At 37.5% G+C, this 22,225-nt stretch overlaps 1 protein-coding gene across 3 annotated transcripts in view; it reads left to right on the top strand.

The window, feature by feature from the left end:
* Positions 1 to 22,225, top strand: part of NT5DC1 (5'-nucleotidase domain containing 1) — a 76,066-nt gene that overhangs the window by 40,094 nt on the left and 13,747 nt on the right. For all 3 annotated transcript variants that reach the window (XR_011601010.1, XM_070953197.1, XM_070953205.1), the window contains exons 7-8: positions 17,653 to 17,827; positions 19,986 to 20,083. Coding sequence is in view for 2 of the 3 variants with exons in the window: in XM_070953197.1 (XP_070809298.1) it covers positions 17,653 to 17,827; positions 19,986 to 20,083 (273 nt within the window). In the remaining variant the exon portion in view is untranslated. The remainder of the gene's footprint in view (positions 1 to 17,652; positions 17,828 to 19,985; positions 20,084 to 22,225) is intronic.

The following is a 22,225-nucleotide window of genomic DNA, read 5'->3' as shown; positions in this document are numbered from 1 at the left end:
ATTGATGGGTAGCCCTGTTTGTGACTGTATACCAGTGGTGGGTTGCCCCCGGTTCAGACCAGTTCTATAGAACTGGTAGTAAAACTGGATGGAGGCTCCACCCACCGACCCTGACATCATCAGAATGCTTCTGCGCATGTGCAGAAGCAAGCGTGCACGCGGGGACCCGTTGCGAACTGGTAGTAAAGGCAAGTAGAACCCACCCCTGCTGTATACATACACCCTACTGCAAACAAATCCTTCAAAATTGAGTGGTGTATATTCCATGCCACTAGTTTACAACAACCACTTAGTCATACTCCATAGCTCATTTTATCACATTTATAGAATGTTCCCTCCCCCCCTCAACTTTCTGTGTAATTTCTGCCCTTATTGTAGCCAATCAACACACATCATCTCACTTTTTGCATTGTCCAGAATAGCTCAGGTAACATTCATATTCAAATGGCAGCACCTTGTCTATTGAGATCCCATATTTTTAAATCCTGATTGATTTTCATTTACAGCATATACCTCTTTACTGATTATAGTACGCATTCACAAGTTTATTTTGAGTTCTCAAGTTGAATCCTTAAGATTCCAAGATGATGATGTGTCAGAAGACACTTTAGAAAAAGTTCTGTGCAGATAGGTCCCTTTAGTTATTAAGAGCTCAGCTACTATCACGTGGTGAATATTTAGAAATGGTAGTGTTGCAGTGCAATGTCTGAAAAGTTTTAATTTCTCCATTGTTGATATACCATTCTTAAAACCAACAATGCTGCATGTAAAATGCTATTTTAATTCAAAGTGTTGCATATGTTGCAGTATTGAGTCAGAAAAAGAATGTCCAGAAATTGTGTATGAGTGAGTGTATTTGATTGATTCACACACACTTTCTTATATGTGGCTTGCTCCCTCTGGTGGTACACAAAATTCATAACTGAAAAAAGTTGGGTTGATTTGCAAGTAACTTAGAAGGGACACAAATCTGAGTGCTAATATATTCAATGTAAAAATGAAGCCTGACACATGCTAAACAGTGCTTTTGTTTGTTAAACCTGTAAGATTACATTGATTCTGGGACAAATAGCCTCAGGAGCCTTTCTTAAAAGTTCTAAAGTTATACTTTATATTATACCCAAAAATATGTTACAACTAGCTGATAACCCGGCATTGCCTGGTATTTATTTATCCTTATCCTGTATTAGACAGGAAGAGCAATTTCACCCTGAGCCCTGATTTCGGCGAGAATTAAATTAGTTAAAAATGTTTTCCCTGTGCCCCCAGAAGCATCAAGTAAAATGAAATCACCGTGTTGTTTTGCTAGCTGATCCATGATAATTTGGTATGCTTTTTTCTGATCTTGATTTAGAAGTGGCTTCTTGTCTGTGATATATGCACTAAGTTATTCAACATTGTAGTTCTTTTCTCACATGTAATCTGTGTGAAGTATGTCATGTCGGTCTCATAGTGGTGCAGGCAGGCCGAGTTGCAGTGGTGTTTTATTGATCATGGGCATACATTTGTCCTCAAAACTAACCAAAACGTTGTTGAAAATATCCAGACCAAATGTAATTTCTAATGTTGGATTTTCCTCCTCAGCAGAGGGAGCCCCCTTGCGAAGTACTGTGAAGCCATTATCAAGCAACTCCGCAGTGCTGCACAGTAAAAGCCATTTTAAGGCAGTACAGTAGAAGCCATTTTAAGGCATAACAGGCTGTATCTTAACAGAACACACACCCCGAGGGCTGTTAGGTGTGTCTTATCCCCACAGTATTATTTCCAGAGAGTAAGTCATCTGTGTACCAAGTGTAGTTGAAATTGTTCGAGGCATTCCAGAGTTATGCTGGAACATACACACACACACACACACACACACACAGAGAGAGAGAGAGAGAGAGAGGAGAGCCATTTATATACTTCTATGATTCTATACAAACTTCTTTTAAAAATATATAAAAGTTACTCAAAGACTTCCATCATTTGTCTACAACTTTAGATTGCACTTTTTTGATATCCTACAAGGATCATAAATAAATTCCAATTTAGAGCATGCAATAACAGCATCACTAAACACAGTCATTGGAATATTTTACTTAGATAACATATAGTCATTGTTATCACCAACATAATCAACCATTAATAGCAATTTCATTGATAAACTGCATCAATGTTTAATGTACTATTTTTATTTATTGTTGAAGGTGATGTGGGGTGGTTCTAATATTTACAGTCTAATTAAAGCAGAAAACTGTGTTCATTTAAAGCCATGAATTCTACATATTTTACTCCAACTTCCATCATCAACTTCCAACTTTCAGCATGAACAAGATAATGGTAATGAATAAGTGGATGAGTTTCCAAAAGAGCCAATATAGTCTAGTTATTAAGGCAATGAATTAGAAGCCAGACGACTGTGAGTTCTGATCCTACCATAGGCATGGGGTGATTCATGGATTCACTCTCTGAAGGCTACCAAGCTTTCCAGTGTTTCTGCAGATTTCCATGTTGAAAGTTAGATAACTTGAAAAGGGCATCCCTTTGTATAAGAAATTAATGTAGTCTAGGATAGTGTAACTCTCTACTATTCTGTTTGATCTTACAGAGAATTTCAGAGGGAGAGCTTTATCTTTTTAGTAGTTTAGGAAAACTGCAACAGTAGTCTCTTCTACTAAAGTGAAAAAAGTGATTTTAAAATAGTTTTTAGTTTTTATACTGTTGCTTTTATTTAAATGACTAAATGTAGCTTCCCACACAGATAATAATAGGAAAAATAAGTTAAGAAAGTTATAAGTTATTTGTCTTTCCGGGAAAATGTTTTGACAATGGAATTCAGCCCTGCTCACTTTTACAATGATTTCTGTTTGTCAGGTGTTTACTTTATAACATTGCTTTTAAAGGTTTACATCCCAGTACTTTATTACATATCAGTTGAATTTGAATGTATGTGTTTTGTTTTGTTTTGTTTTGTTTTGTTTTGTTGCCAAAGAGACTGTCAGTGCAACATAATAAACAATTGCTTTTCTTAACTATATGGGCACAATGAACAATCATGCTTAAATGATTGAGCACTTAATACTAAAACAAATTAATTTTCTATTTAAGAATTTTCCAGTTTCTTTTTTTCCAAATGGCTCTTTAGATTAAATGGATTCTTTCCTTTCTCATCCACAGAGGTCATGTTACCTTTTCTGGCTTGATATAGATAACAAGTTAAATAACTTTCAATGTATGGAAAGTCAGATGCAATTTCACATATGTCAGTGATCTGTTAACATCAGTCCAGGCTAGTATACTTAGACTTCAGCAAGGCATTCGACAAAGTAGACCACAACCTACTTCTTGATAAACTAGAAAAATGTGGGATAGACAGCATTACCACCGGGCTTTGTAACTGGCTGACAAACTGTACTCAACAAGTAGTCCTTAATGGTACTACATCTACATGGAGGAAAGTAAGCAATGGGGTGCCACAGAGTTCTGTCTTAGGGCTAGCATTTTTCAATATCTTCATAAATGACTTAGATGAAGGAATAGAAGGGGAACTCATCAAATTTGCAGATCACACTAAGCTGGCAGGAATAGCCAACATCCCAGAAGACAAGTTCAGGATCTAAAGAGCCTTGGTGGCGCAGCAGACTAATATGCTGTTAACTAGCACCAGCTGCCTGCAATTACTGCAAGTTCAAATCTCACCAGGCTCAAGGTTGACTCAGCCTTCCATCCTTTCGAGGCAGGTAAAATGAGGACTCGGATTGTGGGGGCAATAAGCTGACTTTGTATAAAAAAGAACACTGCTTTGGGTGGGGGGGGCAAAAGCCCTACTAAGCAGGTATATACAAAAAGTATGAAGGCTATTGCTTAACGCATTGTAAGCTGCCCTGAGTCTCTGGAGATAGATAGATCTCCAGATAGATAGATAGATAGATAGATAGATAGATAGATAGATAGATAGATAGATGATAGAAAATAAATAAATAAATAAATAAATAAATAAATAAATAAATAAATAAATAAATAAATAAAGATCTTGACAGACTTGATCCATGGGCCCTATCCAACAACATGCAATTTAATGTAGAGAAATCAAGATTTTATACTTAGGCAGGAAAAACCAAAGGTACAAATACAGCTCAAAAACAGTAACTGAGAGTCTTTCTCTTGGAGTCCTAGTGGATGATCACTTAAATAAGAGACAGCAGTGTGCAGTAGCAGCCAAAAACGTTAATACAATCCTTGCCGGAGGCATAGAATCAAAATCACATGAAGTATTAGTACTGCTTTATAAAGCCTTAGTAAGACCACATCTGGAATATTGCATCCAGTTTTGGTCACCCCACTACAAAAAAGATGTTGATATTCTGGAAGAAGTGCAAAGAAGAGCAAAGAAGATGATTAAAGGCCTGGAGACTAAATCATATGAAGAACGGTTGCAGAATTTGGGTTTGGCTAATGCAGAGAAAAGAAGGACTAGGGGGTGATATGATAGAAGTATTCCAAATTTGAGAGGCTGCCACAAAGAGGAGGGAGTCAACTTATTTACCAAAGCACCTGGAAGCAGAACAAGAAACAATGGATGGAAACTAATCAAGGAGAGAAGCAACCTGGAACTAAAGAGAAACTTCCTAACAGGAGAATTAACCAGTGGAACAGCTTGCCTTCAGAAGTTGTAGGTGCTTCATCACTGGAGATTTTTCAGAAGAGATTGGACAGTCACTTGTCTGAAATTGTACAGAGGGTCTCCTGCTTGAGCATGGGGTTGGATTAAAAGACCTCCAAGGTCCCTTCCAGCTCTATTCTGACTGAGAACATTGTCTATTATGTAGTCCTCAAAATGTTTAGTAAATTCAGAACACTGTCACAAGATGGCAGTAAAATACATATTTTAGTGAAAGAATAAACTTGCAAAGGAATGCATTTTTTTCGTAATGATTTTCAAGTGTCCTTTTCTCAACTAATGCAAAAAGCCTTATGTCATAAATAGGCTTAACAGCCTGAGAGATTTAACTCCATTTTCCATCTGCTCTAATGTTATTAAAAGGCAAACCTTCAAACAGAAGTAGAGGGGGGGGAAATGGGACCAAATGCAGGAAGTTCAATGAACAACATCAGCAACTGTTTGAAATGCAGATGAGTGTTGCAAAAAGCAGTCTTTTTGTTCTGCTTTTGATAATAAGCATTTCATTTCGATTTCATTGTAAACGGTTTTGCATTTATAGTATATTAACCTTGCAGTATTTTGCAACACCCTGGGAATTCAGTGAGTTGCCGTTTTTTTTAATATTTTGTATCTGTTTGCTGTCCTTACTTTTCAACAGGGCTACAATTGCTCAACCCCTTCAGTGATTCACCAGGCAAAGACTGTGTTGCCACAAATCCTTTCCTGAAAAAAGAAGAAAAATAAAGCTCAATCTCTGTTTTCCTTCACTATGTTTTTTTGAGATGTGTATAATCAGTAGCGGTTTTTAAGCTGCTTCAGCATTTAAAATCCTATTTTTCAGTAGAGACATAACGGTATACAGGTAGTCCTCAATTTACAATGGCAATTGGGATATGGATTTCACTAAGCAATTCCAGTTGCCTTTGTTAACTGAATCCCATAATCGTTAAGCAAGGCAACTTCCTGCTGGCTTCCCACAACCAGGTCAATGGGGAAGCTGGTAGAAAGTTGCAGGTGCCAGGCAAGTCACAAGCAGTCCGGCAGATAGGTTAGTGGCTGATGCTAAATGTGGGGTGCACAAGGATGCGAGGGAGGTGTGACAATCCTTGGGGGGTACTCAAAGGTGCAAGGAAGGTGAGTACGCAAAAATGCAATCAAGCCTTGGGGAGGGGGTGAGAGGGAGGCACAGCAAGGATTGAGGAGGGTGCACAAGGGAGGGCGTGCAGGACTGTATGAGAGTCTGAAGTGCAGCAACTCTAAGAGAAGGTGGGCAAGAGTACATGAGTGGTCAGGGCAGCATATGTGCAGAGAGGCTGGAGGAGGGTGCATATGGGACAGATTTACTCCAGTGATTTGTGACCTTTCCTGCCGGCTTCCCTATTGACTTTCTGGGGAAGCCAGCAGGGAAAATGTTGAATATGTGATTATGGGCACTGCCACCTGTCATAAGTGCTCCTAGACTGCAATCACATGACTGCAGGGTTGGAACAACTGCTGGAATAGCAGTTGTAACCACCATTTATTCAGTACCATCATATCTTCAAACCATCACTGATCAAATGATCATAAATAGAGGACTACCTGAACTGATTTTAATGCTCCCTTAATGTTTGTTAAGAAACTATTGAAATGGGTTTTACTGGTATAGAATTGGTCTTGCAGGCACAAGGATGTTTGTGATGCTATTAGAAAATAATTAATCCTTTACAGAATTGCATTTTAACTCCAGCCTTAGGATCCAGTAGCATTGCCAGAGTCGTTCCATAGCAGCATGACATGGTCCCAAAAGAGGACAGTCCATGAATGCACTGCCAGTTTTACAGATGCAACTGGTTGGCATAGACATCTGTAGTAAGCTACAGTAATGTTAGAATATTTGACATATGCATCCTAATACCATTGTGCAAATGATGTGCTTATATAATTTATTTATTTGCATTCCAACATCTGATCCAACAATTTAAGTTACATTATTTGTATTATGATTCAAACATGTTAACATTTGCCCTGCATTACCACCACCAGACCCAGTGCTCACCCATGCCGACTAGGAGTTTACATTGCTGTGTCTCCATTTATCACCCAAACAGTATGTTGGAGTCTATAGAAAACTCCCACCTGACTTGGATCCTTACACTTTTAGCATTCCAGAAGCCACAAAGGCCTGGTTCTTATCCCATGCATTGTCTAGGGTGGGGGCTGAGCTGGGACTGTTTGGTTGGGCATCTTTGGTGGTTTAGCCCTTATTCTTATTTTTATCAATTGTGAGCTGCCTAGGCTCATTATATGAGATAGGTAGCCTTATACTGTAAGATGGGCATGTTGCAGATCCCATCAGCCAAAGAGGTTGACTGACGGAACTGAAAGATGGGTTTCCCCTGCTTTGTGCAATATTCCCTCCTTGGAGATAAGAAAGGCCCCAACTTTGGGGGGGCCTTTTGCAAGGCTCTAAAAACTTGGCTTTGTACTCATACCTAGGGCTCTCAATGTGTTAAAGGCCCTGTTTCTTGCTTTACTGTTGGTTGTCTATTTCGGCTGCTTCATTTTCTGGCTGGTTTTGTTGTTATTGTTTTTAGTCTCAGTTTATTGTTTTAATTGTTTAATAGTTTCAGAATTGCAAGCCACCCAGAGTCACATGGTTGAAGTAAGAGAAGACAATTTGAAATATTAATTAGCAGTTTGGGGCTAGCATCATATCATAGTTTTATAGAAATCTCAAATCCCTCCACTTGTGTGAAAGACATAAAAAAGCAATCCAAGACACTGAGGAATGTTGTTATGCCTTAATGCAGCCAAAATATCTGGAAAGAAAAAATTAATTATTATAAGTAAATCCTTGGAAAAAGTAGGCTACCCCAATATCTCAGCTCTCATGTTAAAAGTTGATAATTATAAAGTTCTTTATGAGCATAATCAAAAAAGTAAAATTAATAGGTTGTTTTTGTTTAATATCCATTTTAAAAATGATTGCCAGTGCAACTACACAATCATATAAATTAGTAATTGTTTAAAAATAATGAAGGTAAGCTATAATATTTTACTGTATATATGGTGGATGATATTTGTATTACTAATACATAATGTTTTTCAAATCTGTGATCATTTACCAGATAAGCCAAGAAAAATTTGCACAACCAATATAGTTTCTGGTTTTGTTGCTGAAGATTTAAGTTCTCCACAGAAATCTTAGCCTCAAGAGATTAAGACATTTGGTGGACATTATGGAATGTTTAAAAGTTACCAAATCATAGCAGTAAATATTTCAACTATTGGTACATGAATAATAGTTTTGCTTATATTTTGGAAAAAAATCTTTCCTTGAACTATTTTTCCTCTGACAAATCATTCAAATATTTAACATCTTCCTATACATATAACCAAGTAGCAAATTTAGATTGAAAAACCAAGTAGTAGACCAGTTCAGGCTGATTTTGTACCATTAACTGAAATATCTGAAAGCAGTACAGATAGTTAACAGTCATTTAAGAGGTACCATGCAGATCAGGACAGTGTCCATGGGGGCAGGGTAGGTCAGGAAGGCTGTGGAATGGTGCCTAGGAAGTGCTGCATGGCTTGGAGAAAGCATGAAGTAGTGGTGCAAATTGGGGAAGGTGCATGGGATGTGCAAGAGGTGCCATACAAGTCATGCAGGGAGGGTACAGGTCAAGAAGGGTGCACAGAGGCAAGCAAGAGGGATATGCTATCTCCTCCTTCCTTCCATCCTTCCTTCCTTCCTTCCTTCCTTCTCTGCTCTCCTCTCCCCTCCTCTCCCCTCCCCGCCCTTCCCCTCCCGTCTCCTCCCTTCCCTTCCTCTCCTCTCTCCCCTCTCCTTCTCTTCACTTCCATTCCAGGAGGCAGGTAAGTGGCTACTGCAAGGCAGGGGAAGGAGCAAAGGACTGTGAGATTGACTAAGAACAGGGGTGAAATGTTCCCGGTTCGGACTGGATCGCCCGATCTGGTAGCGATGGAGGTAAGTGATTCGGAGAACCGGTAGCAAAAATCCCTGCCCGCCCCCCATGCCCAGCTGAGCCGCACAATCATCAGAGGCTTTTTATTTTTTAACTTTTAAAAGCATTTTTTCTACAACCTCTTCGGCTGAAAAAATGCTTTTAAATGTAAAAAAAAAAAGCCTCTGATGATCGCGCAGCTCAGCTGGGATCATCAAAGGCTTTTAAAAGAAAAAAACCCTTTTTTGTTTTAAATGCCTCTGACGATCCAAGCTGAGTTGCCTGATTCGGCAGAGACTTTTTTTCTTTTAAATGCCTCTGACGATCAGGCAACTCAGCTTGGATCGTCAGAGGCATTTAAAAGAAAAAAACCCCTCTGATGATCCAAGCTGAGTTGCCTGATCATCAGAGGCATTTAAAAGAAAAAAAAGTCTCCGCCGATCAGGCAACTCAGCTGGGATCGTCAGAGCCTTTTGAAAGTATTTTTTACAACCTCTTCGCCGAAGAGGTTGTAGAAAAAATGGTTTTAAAAGTTTTTTAAAAATGGCCACGCCCACCCAGTCATATTACCCCCCACCACCAAGCCACACCCACAAAACCGGTAGTAACAAATTTTAGATTTCACCACTGGCTAGGAAGTATCACAGAACATTGAAAATGAAGATCACATGATTGCAGAATCAGCCAGTTGCACTGAAACAGCCACAACTTTCTCAAATTTCATTCCCTCGGAAGTCATGGCTCCCAGATTTGGGACATATCGATCTGAAGTACCTTGGTTCAGAAATTGTTGCCCTAGGGTGCACTGTTTTGCCCAGATAAAGGTCATGATGAGAGTTGTAATAATATATAGATAAGTTCCAGGAAGGGAAAGAGGTAAATGCCAAAGAAAGTATTTAAAGCTGTGAAGAATTTGAGTGGTTTTTCTTTTTGCTGTTATTATTTTATTGTTTGGTAGTGGTTTGTTTTTGCAAAGAGTGATGATAGTTTTGTAAAATTTCCATGGTAAAAAATGTCCTTGAAGCATACTGAATACATCAAAATATTTGCAAAAATATTGTCTCTGTCCCTTTCTTCCCCCCACCCCACCCCCTTTCCCTTCTCCCTTCTAGGATTTTATCTTTCGGAAGCTATCCCTAGTTCTTTGACTTGGGTTATATCCCCATTTAGTATAAAATGTTTCCCGTAACTGCAAATACCAATTTTTTATTGCTGCTCCTTGTTTTGTTACATCTCCTAGAAGTTATAAATAGTAGAGATAGAATGAGAAAGTGAAATAGAGGGATGCATTCATTGGCATTTGGTTTCCAGGCCTAGAATGAAAACGATATAAATGTCCACCCACCAGACAAAAATCTGAGCAGAGGAAAGTTTGCAACATATCGGAGGCGGTCAGCCTTCAGTGCTTACTCATTTTTGCTGCGATTGTGCGAGTGCCCAGTTTGAAGCATCTGCCAGATGTTCCCTATTTCCTATTGCAGAGCTATTGGCAACCACCGTGGCTCTTGCAGCCAGCGCTGCCGAGAACTCTGGCTTTGCCTTTTTCATTTGTGCTTCTTCCTCCTCCTGTTGTGACAGTCAGACTCTTGGCCTGGCCGGTGCCTTCAGACATGAGGTAACTTTTTCCAAAGGGAGCTCAATGATATGGAAAAGTCGTGCTGAATGGTAAATAGGAATCATCTGTGGGCTTCGTTGGAATCAGATTTATAATGTTTCTTTCCAAAGCACTTAAACTATTTTATAAATAGATAGATATCTTTCCCTAAAAATAATATAGTGTGTACATCCCTTTGCACACACAAATCTTTTCTACACAAAAAATATTTTTTCCTATCAAAATTCTTGTACAAGGTGGCTGAGGAATTCTGGGACTTAAGTCCACACATCTTAAAGTTGCCAAGTTTGAGAATAAATAAATAATTATTGCCTCTGAATTTGTTTTTTGGCTCCTGGCAACTGTCTGGATAAGTCCCTGCTGTTTTCTTGTCAAGATTTCAGAAGTTGTTTGCCATTGCTTTCTTCTTAGGGCTAAGAGAGTATGACTAGCCCAAAGTTTTAGAATGTCTTCAAATAGAATAGAACTGGAAGGGACCTTGGAGGTCTTCTAGCCAAACCTCTTGCTCAAGCAGGAGACCCTATACCATTTCAGACAAGTGGCTGTCCAGTCCCTTCTTAAAAACCTCCAGTGGTGAAGCACCCACAACTTCTGAAGGCAAGCTATTCCACTGGTTAATTATTCTCACTGTTAGGAAGTTTCTTCTTAATTTTAGGTTGCTTCTCTCATTGATTAGTTTCCATCCATTATTTCTTGTCCTGCCCATGATGCTTTGGAAAATAAGCTGACCCCTCTTCTTTGTGGCAGCCCCTCAAATACTGGAATAGTGTAGGTCACCCAGCTGGCTGTGTACCTAAGTCAGGGCTAGAACTTACAGTATCCCAATTTGTAGCGTGGTGCCTTAACCATTAGACCAAACTGGCTATCAAGTTTGGAATAAAACTGGGCTAAATGGATCAATCTGGCAAAAAAATGTTAGAAAAATGCAGGTAGTACTGGAAGATTGAAACAGTCAATTAGGAATAATGCGGTTTACAGATAGTTTTATTTTAAAAAAGAAAAGAAAGAGAAGGTCATATGGACACTTAACAGTCCAGGGGAAAAGCTTCCCAGTTTTATGACTCAGACAGATTTATATGGAATAAAGTGATTCCAAGCCCTTAGGAATGTAAAGGCTATAACCAGTGCTATGATTTCCACCCAAAAGCAAACTTATTAGCAACTGATGCTAGAACAGCGTTATATGCTCCTTTCTTTCAAAGCTAATCAAAATATTAGCATAATTCGAAATACTTGCAGTTGCTAAAAAAAACAGAAGTTGACATGTCTCTTATTTGTTTGCTTATATAATGTTTAGTTTTTCATTAAATGTCACATTTTATGTCCATCTTTTTCTACAATGTAAAAAACTTCTAATAGAGCCTCCCAATATTTAATTTGGATGCTTAATTTTAATTAAGAATTTTTCTAGGCCAGATTAACTAGGTTTTTGAAATAGTTCTTCATAGTATTAAGCCTCTTATCTTAGGCTTCAATCTATTCGAAATACCAAATTAAAGGAAAGTAAAAAAATTACATCCCAGTACAAACATGTTAATTTACTTTCTGATTAGCTTACAGAACTCTCCAAAAATAAGTTTTGAGATAAGCCTTTGTTTCAAAAAGCATGCATACTTTAATACATTTGATTATTTTCATCAAGTTACAGGTTTCCAAAATAAATAGTAGGCAGATTATACTGGACAGTATTTTCATTTCCAGATAAAACTATAACATCCTTTCTGGTGGAGAAACAGTGTGGTTTCACTGTTATTAGAACTCATAGGACTATATTTGGATTTTGAAAAATTATGGCCTATCATTTTGCACTGTATTTGGATTAGAATTCACTCAATTAAAAAGTTTCCATCATACAGATAACTGGTAAGTTAACAAGAAAGATAGACTAGAAGAGGGAGGGGAGTATTATTCATAAACATTTCATTTGCATATTCCTAAACATTTCCTTGTAAAGCCTAGCTTGCAATTTGAAGGTTGCAAGTCCACCATCAATCTATTATTTCATCTATGAATTATGAACAAGCAGAACAAGTATCATAAAGCAAAACAACAAGCTTAATCTGCCACCCTTTTCAAATATTTCCCACTTGTGAAGTAAAGATTCCTTTCTGGGGTTTTTTGACTGACAATTTTCTAGATTTCTCTCCCATGGTGACCATGTAGGACTATGTAGGAATGCTGAACTTTAATCAGGCTGAGGACTGGATTTGGCATTTGAATAGTGCTGCAAAATCTATTCCCCAACTAATAGATGGGGCTAATACAAGCATTTCAACATTTCATTTAAATGTGATTCAATGTAAACAAAATCAAATGTAATTAATATGAAAACTCTTGAATTTTCCTCTTTTATCACTTGAAAAAATTCAGTTTCCTCACAATATGGGGAAAGGAGCCAAGGGTTTAAGAGCAAAATGCAACCTAAGGTCTTAGATTATTATGTTCCTTTTCCACAGGTGATAGGGCTAGATTAGACCCATTTTAGGAGTTATACGTCTTTATACGTTATACCTCTGTTCTACTTACAGAATGTCCTTTTGATTTGCTTCAGCACAATGAGAGTTAACGCTTGAGTGATACTCCCAAAAATCGATGATAAATTCTTTGCCAGATTGAATTTAACAGACTGGATTTTATTATGATTATCATAATTAAGTGGTTTTCTAATGAGCTAGTATTCAAATCCATTAGAAGTCAAATGCAGGCATTATAAAAGACTATGGTATAGTATCAGGATTTAGACTGAACCAGAAAAAAACTAAGATGATAGTTAAAAATATGACACAAGATCGAAAACATGAACTTGAAAGTAAGGCAGGTTTTGAGATAGTACCAAAGGTTAAATATCTAGGAGTTCAGGTTGCAGAATCAAATACGAAATTGTTTCAAAATAATTATAAGGTGTTATGGCGAGACGTACAGAAAGATATGGAGACTTGGAAAAAACTGCAGCTGTCTTTACTTGGAAGAATAGTAGCAGTTAAGATGAACATTTTGCCAAGATTTCTTTTTTTGTTTCAAATGATTCCGGTGCTTAAAAGTGATAAACAATTGAAAGAATGGCAAAGAGGACTGAATAAGTTTGTCTGGAACGAGAAAAAACCGAGAGTGAAACTGAAAATTATGCAAGATGTTCCAGAAAGGGGAGGCCTTAAACTTCCAAACCTACAACTATATTATGAAGCAGCAGCTTTGACGCAAGCAAGTGATTGGTTTGGAAAGAAAAAGACTGGACTATTGAATATAGAAGGGTTTTGATCTTGAATTTGGTTGGCATGCTTACTTATTTTATGAGAACAAAGTGGATAAAATATTTAAAAGCCATATACTTTTAAGTATATACTTCCAAACTCTCATCAAAGACTCTTTGATGAGAGTTTGGAAGAAGCACCGACTCAAATGGGATTACAAAATACCATTATGGCTGGATCTTGGTCATATCATGTGGAATACAAATATAATGTCACTCGTGGGGTTTTTATATAAAGAAGTTCTTTTTGCAGATGCGGGCAGATGGCAACTGAAGACTTTAGAAACGCTGTTGGAAGAAGGAATTAATTTAACTTGGTTACAGTATAATCAACTTCAGTTGAGATGGAGAAAGGACCAAAAAACTGGTATAATGATGCATGAGGAAGAATTGGTTAGACATATAAAAGAAAAAGGTCCAATGCATATTAAAAGGGTTTATAATGTTTTGTTAGAAAGGGATTCAGAAACTGAATTGGTTAAAGATTGCATGATAAAGTGGGCACAAAATTTTGCAGAACCAGTGATGTTGGAAACATGGGAAAAAATATGGGTTCAGAATGTCAAATTTACACAGTCGCAGAATTTGAGGGAAAATTTTTATAAAATGTTTTATAGATGGCATTTAGATCCTAAGAAACTGTCGTGCATGTACCCTAATGTTCAACCAAAATGCTGGAGATGTGATTGCCTAGATGCCACATATTATCATGTGTGGTGGACCTGCAAGAAAGTGAAGGCTTTTTGGATAAAAATCTGGTGGGTTATGCAGAATGTTTTGAGGAAAAAAATTCAGTTTTCTCCACAATTGTTTTTATTGGGTATAGTTAAGGGTTTTACATTGGGTGAAACAAAGTTGATATTGTATATGATAACAGCAGCAAGATTACTGATAGGTCAATATTGGAAAAATGAAGCTATGCCTACTATTGAGGAATGGACTTTGAAGATGGCCAGCTTTGCAGAGATGGCGAAGATTTCAGCATATTTAAAAGATCGCTCACAAGAGACTTATGTATGGGAGTGGAAAAAGTGGATAGATTATGTGCAGAATAAATATCAAACTAGGAAATATCAGATAGCTTTTAACTGAAAGTATTACATAGATAGTATTATATAGAGATAGAATAATTGAATTTTGTGAAGATGTGAAAAATATATGGGGGGTGGAGGGACTCAAGTTTTATAAAAAGGAGATTTTGATTTGGATTATATTTTGTGGAAGTCCGGGGGGGGAGGGGTGGGTTAGGGAGGGTTAGGGAGGGTTGGGGGGGGAAATTGGGGAGAAAATGTAATTGTAAAACCTTTTCAATAAAAAAAAAAAAAAGAAGTCAAATGCAGGGTTGAAATCTAAAATTTGTTACTACCGGTTCTTTGGGCATGGCTTGGTGGGAGGAGGTTGCAGAAAAAAATGCTTTTAGAAGCTTCTGACGATCAGGCAAGTCAGCTGGAATCGCTAGAGGGTTTTAAAGGCATTTTTTTTCCTACAACCTCTTCAGCCGAAGGGGTTGCAGAAAAAAATGCTTTGAAAAGCCTTTGACGATCCCAGCTGAGCCGCACGATCGTCAGAGGCTTTTTTTTTTTTTTTTACTTAAAAAGCATTTTTTCGGCTGAAGAGGTTGTAGAAAAAAACGCTTTTAAAAGTTAAAAAAAACAGCCTCTGATGATCGTGTGGCTCAGCTGGGCATGGGGGTGGGGGGCGCAGGGATTTTTGCTACCGGTTCTCCGAACCACCCGCCGCCATTGCTACCGGATCGGGTGATCCGGTCCGAACCGGGAGCATTTCACCCCTGGTCAAATGGCTGAAATGGCAACAGTGACTATTTTGATTAAAGAAAAAAATATAAGTACTTTTATTTCCACATGGAGACCGCTTCTGAACTTTGTGCTTGAAGTGGAAAAGAATGAAACTTTGATTTTGGTTTTTACAGATTAGATTGATAGATCTTTATAGAAATGGCTTGTTCATATTATTATGAAAAAACAAAAAGTTGTGATTTGATGATAATGCCTTATTTTACTGCAACAGAGAGAGTCAAAAGTCAGTGTTTCTTTTTCTCTTATCCTCCTTTACTTTTCTTCCCCTTCTCTCTCTCCACCATTTTCCTATTTACTTTCGCATTTTGTATCTTATTTTATCTTATAACCCAATAAAAATGGGTTATTGGGTTATAAATCACAAAAAAGAAGGAACTAGCCAAGGAAACTTTATCCACAATCTGGTTTAATTAAGATTCATAGCATAACATTTAATGCTTTGGGATGCAAGCAATTTTGTCTTGTTGAAGTTAGTGCTTTAAATCCAGGTGTTGTTTTAAAGCATCTGCCAAGCTCATATTGTTACGGATTAATATTACAGTTTCAAGTATCATTTGTTCCTTCTCATGTAATAGTTGAAGATTACAAAGATTAAATCTTTAATTTGGTTTTGATCAGAAAAGAATTGTGTACATTCCACATGGAAAAGTAATGTCTAAAATTTCTTCATTGGTTCAGGGAACCCAACCACAGATATTTAGTGGGAAAGATGAATATGTGTAGAAATATTAACTGATTTGGTTTGCAAGTTGCAGTCAGAAGTGTGTATCTTTAGTAGCTGTTGGAAATTCTGCCCAAGTGTAATTCAAGTACCTGATCAGGCAATAGGAATTGCTGTATTCATCATTCTATTTCATGTGAACCTTTGCTTGCTGGATAATGAAATTTTGCCTTTTTTATGATGCTGTTTAAGAAGTTTGTTAATTAAATTCCAGTCAAAACATTCATTTTTAGTACTCAGCTTTGAGGAAGAGTTGTAAAATTATGTTCATACTTTCTGTTCTGTACTGGCAGAGTCTGCCTTATGGAGTACTTAGATATGATGAAGCGAATCACCCTGCAAGAGTCAGAATAAAAGAATTTGGAAAGATGGAAGTAACAGTTCCATTTCAATTAAGAGATCCCTAGAACCCAAATTCAAAGTTCAACTCACATGGGGTTCCATACAGAAACAGGAAGCAATATATCCTACCTAGGAGACAGGCAGCAGGCCAGTGAATAGTCATTGTTCTAGCATTTTCTAGCATTTTCTGAAATGGAGGGGTTTATATCTCAATTTCCTGTGTCCCTCCTGAAACATGATCTGTTGATTTTCACTTACAGTATAAGACATATAAACATTGCATTGCCTACCCAGGAACTTGTAGAACCTACTGTTTATACTCTGAGATTCAAAAATATTTCTTTTAGAATTAGAATTGAGAATCTGCAGGTACAAGATTATACTTCTGACAGATTAGGTGTTCCTGTTCACCTCAGGGCTTCCATACAGTAGCTGGTTTCTCTTAGTTAAGAAATGACTAAGGAAATTCCAGTTCTTGTTGTAATTAGAAGGTTTCTGGCGGAACAGAGCAATATCTAGGTAATGTTGAGGCTGTGTCTGTATTAAATTCAGTTTGCTAAGGAAAATACATTAATGATTTTATAGTTCTGACCAGCAATATAGTTTTTCCAGGTATAAACTGTGGATTGAAATTCCATTCCCTTGCTCTTTTTAGCATTCTTTAATAGGCCACAAACCAGGAATGCTCAGTTATGCAAATTCCATCTGCCCACCAGAATATTTATGGCAGCTCCCTTTCAATACCTTTCCCAAGGGAATTCTATCAGCTGCTTTTTTAAAACGTAAGCATTTTTAAAATTGAGTGGTGTTTGAATGCAATGAATGCTGAGACAAATGCTAAAAACAGATTCTTGGACATGGATAGGTCAAACATGTGGCATATTCAAAAACAGGGAGGCAGGGAATGCTGCGGGTCCCATCCCCTAGGGAGATACACAGGTGGGACTCAGAAGAAGGGCCTTCTCTGTGGTGGCTCCCTCTCTCTGGAACATCATTCCCCCAAAGATTAGAACGTCCCCATTCTAATACTCTTCCAGAAGGTGCTGAAGACCTGGTTCTGCCAGCGGGCCTGGGGAACCCAGAGGGGGAATGGAGCCCATTAAATGACTTGTGTGATCTGCTGTCTCCAGGTCAGGGGGCAGGGGGGGCTGATTTTATTATATTAATTTATTTGATTCTTTTTATTAGTTTTATTGTTTTAAATGAGGCTTTATATTCTGTAAGCCGCCTTGAGTCGCCATGGGCGAATAGGCAGCAATATAAATTCAACAAGTAAATAAATAAATATTCAACCATAATCTTACTTTCTACCTTTCAGAAAACGGTGGAATGTATTTTCCTGAAGTGAAAAGCAACCCAGGAAAATATATACAGTCTTGTCCTGATTCTGTCAAAAAATGGTTAAGAAGATTGAAGGAGAGTGGAAAGATTCTGCTATTAATTACTAGCTCTCATTCTGACTATTGCAGACTATTATGCGAGTACACTTTAGGGTAAGTGAATGTTGTGTTACTTCAGTCTTCTTTTTGCCTGCGAGTAGTATAACAGTTAAAAACAGTTCATGGTAATGAAATCTTTCTTCCTGCATGCTCTGTTAGTTATTTGGAGCATTCCTCTAAATCTCTCAACCTGAGTAAGGATGGCTGGAAGCCACCAACAATATTACTTGAAGTGCTACTTCTCCTTCTTGAGAGAGAGGGTTAGAAACCTATCCAATAAGTCCTTTTATTCCATGTGTATGAAAGAGTTTTAGAATGAGATGATTATTATAAATAGATACCAAGTTCTGTTATACCTGAATACTAAATATGAAGTTTGAAACCAAATTGCTTGTTTCTTTCTGTGTAAGTAGAACAAACTCCTCAGAAGGCTGCACAGGACACTAGCTTGACTCCTGTCATATTAGTAATCTAAGTAATATTCAATACTAGGGCCTACTTTGGTTGCTTTCATTGCGATTTCATTGAAATTCATGAGCAGATTCAGCAGAAATATATCAGAATAGAAAGTCCTTATAGGACTTTCGCTTCATTTCGCTTCATTTTTCCTCACTTCTGAATTTCTGTACACAGAATGCTGGAAATCCCCCAAATCCCTTCCAGATGTTTCTTTTCTTTCTTCCTTTTTTTTTTTTTTTTTTTTTGCAATGATTCTGCAAATACCATATTCCCCATATTATACAATATTGTCAGGCATTCTCAGGACCAATCTAGAAAGTATGAATAACATGGGGACTCAGATCCTTTGTGCAGTTATTTGGCTGGAATACCTATTGGCTTAGTTCAGTGGGGTATATATCTGTTTTGGTGGTTTGCTGCGGCACCTTGGAGGATGCATTAAAGCAGGGGTGCCCAACCCCCAGGCCATATCATTCTCTGGCCTGTTAAGAATTGGGCCGCAGAGTTGAAATTGAGCAGCGGAGGAGTGAGCAAAGTCGAAACCATGTCCTCCCTCTTCCCCACCCCTCCCAGTCTGTGAAAAAATTGTCTTCCACAAAAGAAGACAAAAAGTCTTCTTTTGTTCTGGTGCCAAAAAGGTTGTCGGGGACGCTGCATTAAGGTTATTCTTAATTGTATTTTGCCTTTTTCATTTTATTTATTTATTTATTTATTTATTTATTTATTTATTTATTTATTTATTTATTTATTTATTCATTCATTCATTCATTCATTCATTCATTCATTCTTTCATTCATTCATTCATTCATTCAATTTGCATGCCTGGCCATCTCACCTATGCAACTCTTTTAAGATCCTTTATAATGCATTTTTGTGGCTTGTCATTAACCTCCCAGAATTATGTATTTTAAGATGGGCAACCACGTACAATTATTAAGTAAATAATCTATGTGGCCTTGTTATTTGGTTGCTAGCAGCTAATTAATCTAGATTTCTTAGTATGCTGTTAAAAGAAATAATTCATTGGAAATGGATATTTATTTCATACTTTTGTTGAATCTTTACTATTTCCCTGATGTGTTCCTTCAAAAAGGAGGCTCAGTGGTTTTATGACGCTGGAGATAATCTCTGCACCAGCAATTTGAGTCCTTGCACTGGGTGACTGGGTGAAATTCCGTCACTCTCTTCAGCTTCTGCCCACCTAGCAGTTCAAAAGCATGTTCTATGCGAGTAGATAAATAGGTACCACTTTGGTGGAGCAAAAAGCTGGCGCTTTGTGTAGCGCTTAGAATCCTGCCGGCACTGAACCTTCCCAGTTGTGATGCTCATTTATGAGGCAGCTTCAGTGGAGGGAGAAGGGCCTTGGATGATGCCGCAGGAAAAGCTGTTCATCTTTCTTTCTGGAATGAAGGTAGCTCGCCTCTCCTGTGGCACACTGTAGGAAGCATGCAAATATGTACCTAACAAAGCTGCTAATCAAGCAGTGAACTATTACTCTGCATTAGCATTGTAATCTCCTGGCTACTGTAACAACGCCGTATGCTAAATTTAAAAAAAATCCTTCAAAAGACTGGGCTGTTTATTAACTGCATGCAGATAACCCATATAAGATATACCTGCATATATCTAGTCTTTAGCATATATCTAGTCTATATTGTCACAATTTTCACCAAGGGAGAACAATAATTCAAATGTTGTTTGTGCTTAGTCAGGCAGATGAAAATATCAATTTAATTTGTTTTTGTTGTTGTAGGAATGATTTTGAAGACCTTTTTGACATTATAATCACAAATGCCCTGAAACCTGGTTTCTTTTCTCAGACACCAAATCAAAGACCTTTCCGGACTCTGGGTAAGATAGAATTAAGCATATTAATATGGAGGTCAGCAAAGAAGTTGTAAGCAACTTTACTGGCCATCTGATAGTTGTCCTCCTTTTATTTTATCTTATTCTTTTTCACATTAGAGCTGCCCAAATTCCTAAAATATCTGGAGAGCATACTGTTTCTAGTATGAGTGGGGAAGACATTTGTTTGGCTCACTGGTTTGTATTAAAAGTGGGGAGGGGATAAACCTGCAGGTCCAAAGCTAATAGGTAAACAAAAATGCAGTGAGCCTTTGCTTTAACACTTCTCTGAATTGCATACCAAAATGCCTGAGTTTGGGAAAAGAGAAAAGGGAAACATATTCAAACACATATACAGACCTTTCACCAAAATATCTGCCAACAAATGCAGGGGGGGGGAGATTAAATGAACTTGGGCTTCAAATTCAAATATTGAAGAAAGGGAAGCCAAAAAAAGTGTGTATACATGTTGAATCTGTCCTGGTTAAGAAACTTCTGATTAGACACAACAAGATGACATACATTAGAATTATATAATGTTTTTTATGCATGCAAAAGACTTAATTCTGTTTATGTTGGTTGAAGCAGAATAGTGAATCATACAAAGCAGATCTTGAGAATGATGTGAAAGACCTGACAGTTTAAATTGTTCCACCAGAGAAGCTAATAAACAATGTAGTATTATGTCAACATGGTTCAGACTCAATAAAATAATTTTTGGTTTTTCAACCTTACTTAGGCCTCTATAAATATAAAATATTTTATTGGCATAAACAGAAGTTTAAAAATCATATCCATATGAATGATTTGAACATCTTTTTGTTGTCACTATGGGTCAAATAATTACGGCTAGGAATTTTAGGCAACTTCTAAAATCTTTATTGAATTGGATAATATCCCACCTAAATCTGATTCTTGTGTATGGAAAACGTAATAAGTTTATATGCTGGAGGTTAAATATGAGTAATGTGGTAACTTTGAAATCCTCAGCAATAACTCATTTTCTTTTCAATTGCACATGGAAGTTGCTCCTGGTTAGATTTTTTTTGTTTTGTTTTTGGATACCTTTAAAATTTTGTTTCTATTATTTGTATCCAACTTGCCTTAAAATACGCTTTGTATAGGAGTTTCAGTCTCTCCTACTGGAAATTCAAATAAAGCATAACAAAGAACAGGGGTCCCAAATCCCTGGACCATAGCCCACTACCAGACTGTGGCCTATTCACAACTGGGCCGCGCCAGCAGCAGACAGGAGCACACATGCAGTTCAGCTTGTGCAAGTTGAGCTGTGCATGCATGTGTGCGCGCACCAGACCATTTCTGTTTTAGTTTTAAGACAGGCGTGTCAAACTCGTGGTGTCACATTGTCATCACATGACGTATTATAACTTTTTTCCCCTTTGCTAAACCGGGGGTGGCCTGTGTATGACGCATCCGGGCCGCAAGTTTGACTTCTAAGAAATAGGACAGATTTTATATTGACCACAGATACAGGAAACCTAGGGAGTCCCAAATGTAATGCCTTTAGCAGGAATAGAATGCCATGTGTTGACCGAACAATATTGTACATTTCTAAAGCTGAGTAATGTATTTTAAGATGTTTACATTAAGATAGTCAGGTGGAAAATGTTATTTGCAGGGACATGCTTGGTTACCGCATTAGAACATAATAATTATATATATTATTATTATGGATTAGAGAACAAACGAAAGTAAACAATATCATCAAGAAAGTAAAAGAATTGAAATAGAAATGTGCTGGTCACATAGCAAGAAGGACTGATGGCAGGTGGACCAAGGCAGTTGTAGAATGGATCCCACTTGATAAAAAGAGTCCACAAAACAAACCTAAAAGAAGATAGAGTGACAACATCAAGTATTGTGGGACCAATTGGCAAAAGAAAGCTCAGTATCGTATTGGTTGGAAACATGTGGAAGAGGTCTTCATTCTGCAATGGACAGACAATGGCTAAAATGATGATGATGATTATATTTATATTAGCAAATCCCTGAATGAAATTCGCAGCATAAAGGAGAGTTTCATATACATCTGCTTGCATTGGCAAGCTCAAGGGGATAGAAGAAAGTAATTCTAGCTGGATCACTGATCTTTGTAGAAGTGAAATTCAAGTAAACAAGGGTTAATAC

This window comes from Pituophis catenifer, unplaced genomic scaffold (assembly GCF_029215685.1).
Source record: "Pituophis catenifer annectens isolate HBS135680 unplaced genomic scaffold, rPitCat1.0.hap2 SCAF_1, whole genome shotgun sequence".
Taxonomy (NCBI): Eukaryota; Metazoa; Chordata; class Lepidosauria; order Squamata; family Colubridae; genus Pituophis; species Pituophis catenifer.
The sequence above is the reverse complement of the archived record's forward strand: the minus strand, read 5'-3'. Positions and strand labels throughout refer to the sequence as shown.